At 56.4% G+C, this 6590-nt stretch overlaps 1 protein-coding gene across 1 annotated transcript; it reads right to left on the bottom strand.

Moving 5' to 3' along the window:
• Positions 1 to 1476: 1476 nt before the first annotated feature.
• On the bottom strand, positions 1477 to 6402 carry DNAJC5G (DnaJ heat shock protein family (Hsp40) member C5 gamma). Its single transcript, XM_055122405.1, has 6 exons — positions 6397 to 6402; positions 4470 to 4585; positions 3965 to 4178; positions 3305 to 3449; positions 2408 to 2472; positions 1477 to 2058 (listed from the first exon to the last, which is right to left on the bottom strand). Exons 2-5 carry the CDS (start codon positions 4580 to 4582, stop codon positions 2426 to 2428), a joined length of 519 nt encoding a protein of 172 aa, XP_054978380.1. The 5' UTR covers positions 4583 to 4585; positions 6397 to 6402; the 3' UTR covers positions 1477 to 2058; positions 2408 to 2425.
• Positions 6403 to 6590: the final 188 nt, after the last annotated feature.

Below are 6590 nucleotides of genomic sequence, written 5' to 3'. Positions count from 1 at the left end.
GCAGCAATGGAGACTTCTGTGGAGAGCCGGTGCGGGCCCAGCTTACAGGGAAAGGGGGTCTGGCTCTCACTCCCCGCAGAGTCTCGCTCCTTGAGCCTGGGTGAGGACAGGAAGCTGGGGACAGGGGCTGGCGGGGACTTCGAGCCAGTGGACATTGGCTTAGCCTGTGACCCCTCTTCCTCTGATCCCCAGGATTCAAAACAGGAGCACCAGAGAGCAGATGGGTAAGATTGGGGGGGACCAGGGCTGGAGCAATAGCACAGCGGGTAGGGCGTTTGCCTTGCACGAAGCCGACCCGGGTTCGATTCGCAGCATCCCATATGGTCCCCTGAGCACCACCAGGAGTAATTCCTGAGTGCAGAGCCAGCAGTAATCCCTGTGCATCATCGGGTGTGACCCAAAAAGAAAAAAAAAAAGATTGGGGGTAACCTTTCACTGTTTACCTGTTGTTTTATTTGGGGGCCACACCCAGTGGTGATCAAGGGCTTACTCCTGACTCTGCACTCGGGGCTCACTTCTGGTGGGGCTCGGGGTGCTGGGGATTGAACCCAGGTCGGCTGCATGCAACGCAAGTGTCTTAGTCTCTGCACTATCTCTTGGCCCCTGCCCAAGCCCACGTAATCACCCTCAGTAAGAAGCTCAGCGGTTAGGGCGGAAGAGCCTGAAGAGAGAGTACAGGGGTCAGGGAACTGGCCTTGCATGTGGCTGGCCCAGGTTTGATCTCCAGCAGCCCATATGGCTCTGCCAGGTGTGATCATCCCCCAGTACAGAATTAGGAGTAAGTCCTGGGCACTGCCGAGTGTGGCCCCCACAACACCCCCCACCCAAAAAAAAAAACATCCAGCAGCTGAGAGCTACAGGTTGTCTCAGTATCTTGACCCCCAAAATCATGTCCCTGAGGGAAGTATGAGATTCTGGTCCCTGAATGCATCCTTGGAACCAGCCCAGGGACTTCCAGCTTGTCGGGAAATTGAGAGGAGCTGGGTGGGGCAGGGAACATCTGACCGCTGGGACCTATTTTGGGCACCAGGGAACTGTGAGAGCCGCATGGTCACAATGACGAGGCGTCTGCCCCAAGCTCCCGATGGCCTGACTCCTGCTCTTCAAGGCAGGCACAGACGTGGGCACGAGTCTGCAGATTTCTCTTGCAGCCTTTTTCTGGCTCACAGACACAGTGTGTGTGTGTGTGTGTGTGTGTGTGTGTGGTGTGTGTGGTGTGTGTGTGTGTGTTGACCTATCCATATGTACTGGGATTGAACAAAAGTGCTTTTATTGGTCCCCTGGCCCTTCTCCCAGGTCAGAGAGAGAAGTCTGAGCTGTTCCCAGGCTCTGACCAAGGATGGAGGGAGACAGAGGGGGCGGGGAGGTCCCCAACAGGCCAGAGAGTCACCGTGGGGACAGGGGCAGTGGGAGCAGAATCTCTCCGTCCTCGGGTGTCCTGCCCTGTTCTAAGAACCAAATGTCTGCTGACTCCCCTGCAGAAGTTGGGGTCACAGGGCGGCCTGCAGGGAGCCAGCCCACCCCAGCCCCCAGGTTAATGCTCCTCAGGCTCAGATGCACTCAGAGAAGCACCTGGGCACCAAGAGATGAGCCAGAATCAGAAAGACGTCCGGGCTTGGGAAGGCGGGTGACGCTAAGGATTCTGGGAGCTCAGAGTTGCAACCGAGGGGGCGGGGGTGCTGGAGCAGCAGCTCAGATATCAGCATCTTGGTGGAGCAATAGCAAGTGGCTCTGGGACCTTCCCAGCTGACATGGCCCAAATCCCAAGGAAGACGCTGGACAAAGGGATGCTTGAGAAAAGTCTACCGCTGCTGCCCGAGCGCTCCTCACCGGAGGGCCGGGGGCTGCCCCTGATGGCTAAGATCGCGAAGGAGGGGAGAGGAAGAGTGGCTGGTGATGCCACCGAGGACAGATGCCACCAAGTCCCTCGTGGGGACAGATGCCATGGTTGCTTCTGAGGCGGGGGTTCTTCAACAAGGGCAAGTTGGGGTCAGTGTTGGGTTGGATCACCTGTGCTCTTCAAGATGTCCGGTGGACAGCACCTCACTGGGTCAGCACCTGAGGCAGAGAAAGTGACATAGTGACCAGAGGAGAATCGCCTGAGGGAAAGCAAACCCCCATAGGGATAGAAATGCCGGTGGGTTGCACTCAAAGATAAAAGCCTGCCACTCGCGACCCATCTAAAAGTGAGTCGATATTCTTTTCTTTCTTCTTTTGTTTGGGGGCTACGCCTGGCAGTACTCAGGGGTTACTCCTGGATCTGCACTCGGGGATCCCTCCTGCCAGGGCTCGGGGAACCACAGAGGACGGAGCCTGGGTCAGCCACGTGCAAGGCAAGTGCCCTACCCACTGTACTCTCTCTCCAGCCCATCTCTCCTTACCCTATTGTTCCATCTCATTTCCATACCTTAATTTTCTTCATCTTTTAATCACTTTCACTACTTTCCTCTGGTGCATATCTTGCTCTGTTTCCTGTGAAGGAATTTAAGAAACTAAGATACATTCACTACTAATTTTCATCCTCCCTGCAGTTATGCATCAGCATCACTAGGTGGCGTGACCATCTGTGAAGCCACCTTTTGGGTTGCTTTTTTTTTTTAAACCCGTGGGATATTAAATTTTTTTGCTTTTTTTTTTTTTTTTTTGCTTTTTTGGGTCACACCCGGCGATGCACAGTACACAGGGGTTACTCCTGGATCATGCACTCAGGAATTACTCCTGGCGGTGCTCAGGGGACCACATGGGTCCCCTGCTGGGATGCTGGGAATCGAACCTGGGTCAGCCACATGCAAGGCAAACGCCCTACCCGTTGTGCTATCACTCCAGCCCCTATTGTTTTGCTTTTTGGGCCACATCTAGTAGTGCTCTGGGCTTACTCAGAGATCACTTTTGGAGGGCTCAGAGGACCCTCAGGGGTGCTGGGGATTGAACCCTGGTCAGCTGTGTGCAAAGCAAATGCTCTCTCTGCTGTCCTATTGCTCCAGCCCCGGGGGAGAGGGAATCCCCTCAACCTCTCAGCCAGGTGAGGACCAACAATTGGACACACCCTCTAGCTTGTCTTTGACAACTGCCTTTTCCAGGGTGGCCTCCCACAGCACCCCTTAACTGCCGTCCCACTCCTCCCAAGAGTTGTGGGTGGGCAAAATGACAGGAAGGCTGATGCTTCCGTCCAAGCCCCTCCGGAGCGCGAACCTTCCAGCTTCTTCTCTTGGCCCCACACTCAGGGCCTCAGTGTTTCTCCTCCGAGCCTGTTCTTTCACGCCTCGGAATCCCCACCCGTTTACTTCCTAACCCAGGCTCTCACTTGCTCTTGGAGGCTGCTGGTTCTGGGCGTTCTGAAACCTTCTTCTGACCACTTCCTCAGATGGAGGCTTGAGCGTCCCGCAGCAGAAGCAGCAACAGAAGCAGCAACAGTAGCAGGTGACCAGACAGCACAGGAAGAGAAGCGTCTAAAAGGCAGAGGAGGGCCAGAGACAGGACTCGGGAAGGGCTGTTCACCCTGTGTGCAGCCGACCCGGGTTCGATCCCCAGCATCCCCTATGGCACCCGCAAGCCTGTCAGGAGTAATTCTTCCTGAGTACGGAGCTAAGAGCAACCCCTGAGCACCGCTGGGTGTGGCCCCCCAAACAAACATTAAAATAAAATAGGGGGCTGGAGCAATAGCACAGCGGGTAGGGCGTTTGCCTTGCACGCGGTCGACCTGGGTTCGATTCCCAGCATCCCATATGGTCCCCTGAGCACCGGCAGGAGTAATTCCTGAGTGCATGAGCCAGGAGTAATCCCTGTGCATCGCTGGGTGTGACCCAAAAAGCAAAAAAATAAAATAAAATAAATAAAATAAAATAAAATAAAAGGCAGAGGAAATGACCTCAGTCCCACAAGCTTCTGTTTCCACCTGAGCTCATTGGGGGAGTGAGGGTCTCCCCCGTCCTTATTCTTAAGGGACTAGGAAAGAATCGGGTACCTTGAACCACCAACTATTCATCATAAAATAGTACGTGACACCCTCTTCGCCAAAGTGATCATATATATAGATCCCTAGAGAGCCGTGCTTGTCATAGATCTTCCTCTTCTTCGGGTCGCTCAGGATGGAGTGGGCGGCATTGATCTCCTTGAACGTCTCTGCCGCGTGAGGATTCCCTGGATTCTTGTCTGGGTGATACTTCAAGGCCAGTCTCCTGCCCAGGCAATGCCCAAAAGAATAGTGGGAAGAGGACGAAGAATGCCAGGAAAGAGGGTTGTGGGGATGAAGGATGGATGGGACGGGCCGGAGCTGGAGGAGGAGGAGAGGTGACTCCACGCCCAGGAGCCCCTGGGAGAGGACAGCCCAACTAATTCCCTTCATGCCGCTCCTCGGAGGGTGGTCCTGTCCAACCCCCAAGTGCAGACTGGGGATCGAGCCAGCGATCAAAGAGAAAAGATCAGAGGGGGCATTTTCAGGCTAGCCAGGGGCAGGGGCTGGGGTGAACCTGTAGGCCTTTTTGACATCTGCGGGAGAAGCCCCCTTCTTCAGTTCCAGCACAGTGTAGAGGGTGCTCCCAGTTTTTGACAGCCGGCGGGCCGCTTCGTCTACATTAGCCATGACCTGGGGCCAGGAAGAAGACAACTTACACAGGCAAGGACACTGGAGGTGACCTTCCGGTGGCAGAAAAGCCATGCCTCGGAGCCTCCTGGGCAAACAATGTCCCCGGGGACAAGTCTAAGACAGTAACAGTGGGGGCAGGGGGCCAGGTCTGTGACCAGTGGAGAAGACATTCAAGTTCATGTTTTCCCAGAGGGGCTTTCTCCCTCCTTTGCTCAGCCAGCGCCTCTCCCTGCCACGGCATCTCACAAGATTTTCAGGATAAAGTGGCTCTTGGCAAAGAGCAGCAGAATCATCTAATTCTCCAGAGGATTTGGATGAAAACTGGCAATAAACTCTGGTATCACTCATATGGCCAGAAGGAGCTGTTGGAGAAGAACCCCCCGCCCCCACTGAGTCCATGAGGGGCTGCCCAGTTTGTTTGTTTGTTTGGGGTTTGCTTTGTTTTGTTTGGGGGCCACACCTGGCGGTGCTCAGGGCTTACTCCTGGCTCTGCACTCAGGAATCACATCTGCTAGGCTTGGGGGGGGGGACCATATGGGATGCCAGGGATCGAACCCAGGCCAGCCGCATGCAAGGCAAACGCCTTACCTGCTGTACTGTCTCCCTGGCCCCTGGCAAGTGACTCTGTGTGTGTGTGTGTGTGTGTGTATGTGTGTGTGTGCAATAGTAAATGGGCTCAGTAGCCAATACATAAGAGTTTGAAAGAGATGTGGCTCCGTGCTGAGTGGCAGGTTTGATCCCCAGTGCCACCCTCACCTGGGGGCCCATTCTGGAGTCTGCCTTTGCAATCCCGAGGGCTGCAACTGCGTTAGCATTGCCACCAGGGGTGTGCTAGCACTGCAGCCAATGGGGGAGTTGGTGACTCCCCCCCACCACCCCCCCCACACCAGGATAACAATATCAACCAAGAGAAGGACGGGGCAGGAAAGGGAAGAAATCAGATTCCCCAGCATCCTGGGGCTCCTTCGGACAGTCCTCATTGGCGAGCTGGGGCACGTGAAGGCGGAAGCCAGGGCGAGAGACGGACTTAGTCCAGCAGCCCGGGACCTGCCCGGCCCACTGGGTAGGGGTGGAGTTGGGGAGCTGGGAAAGATCGGGGCTGCTCAGGTCCTGCAGAGGTTGGGAGAGGGATCCCACAGGCCCTCTTCAGCCAGGCCTGAGATGCTTCTCAACCCGCCCAGGCCTGGCGCGGGAGGAGCGCGGGGGATGAGAAAGGAAGGAAACAGGAGTGACATGGGGCCCAGAGAGGGAACTGGGAGCAGAACCCGGGGACTACAGCAGCGTTTGGGAGGCCTGGACTCGGGACAACCCCGGGTCCAGGCTCCGAAGGGGCTGCTGGTGCTCCCCAGCCCGGCCCCGCGGACTCTGTACCCCTACTCGCTGTTCAGTGCTGGGGCCCGCACGCAACTTCCGCCAGGCTGTGAAAATTCACAGCGCCGGGCCCAGGGGGCTACTGCGCCTGCGCACGCATGCGCCTTGCGCCTGAGAGCTTTTTGGCGCCACCGGAAGAGCTGGGAGGCCAAACTGTGTGAGCCCCGGGTCTTATTTCACGCGGGAGAACGCAGAGTGTGGCGTTGACCCGGCTGCCCGTCCTGTCTCTGGTCTTTGCCAGCCTCCGGTCGCAGCATCCAGGGACATCCCTGTGCCAGGGGAGGCCAGCCACCCTCCTGACCGTGCTCAGGGCGTGCAGACCAGCTGGAGGAGCGGGAAGGTGGCTGAGGGGCTATTCTTTTACCCCAGCCTTTTTCAGAATCCACTTGATCCTTTCGTTCCCTACCTGCCCCCTGGAAAGTGCATCCACGGAGACCCACCTTGAATGCCAGCACTCCTCCCGAGAATCCTTCCTGCATACCCTCCGCTGTGCCTACCTTGCACCTACAAAGCCTTTCGGGGCCCTCAGTCGTTGTTCGTTCTTGCTTCCCTGTGAGTCAGTGCCTGTGCGGTTCCAGTCCCCAGAGTTCTTCAGAAACTTCCTTTAAATACACGGCTGCATCCCGAAGAGGCA

Source organism: Sorex araneus, chromosome X (genome assembly GCF_027595985.1).
Source record: "Sorex araneus isolate mSorAra2 chromosome X, mSorAra2.pri, whole genome shotgun sequence".
NCBI lineage: Eukaryota > Metazoa > Chordata > Mammalia > Eulipotyphla > Soricidae > Sorex > Sorex araneus.
Note: the sequence above shows the minus strand (reverse complement) of the source record. Positions and strands in the feature narration are given on the sequence as shown.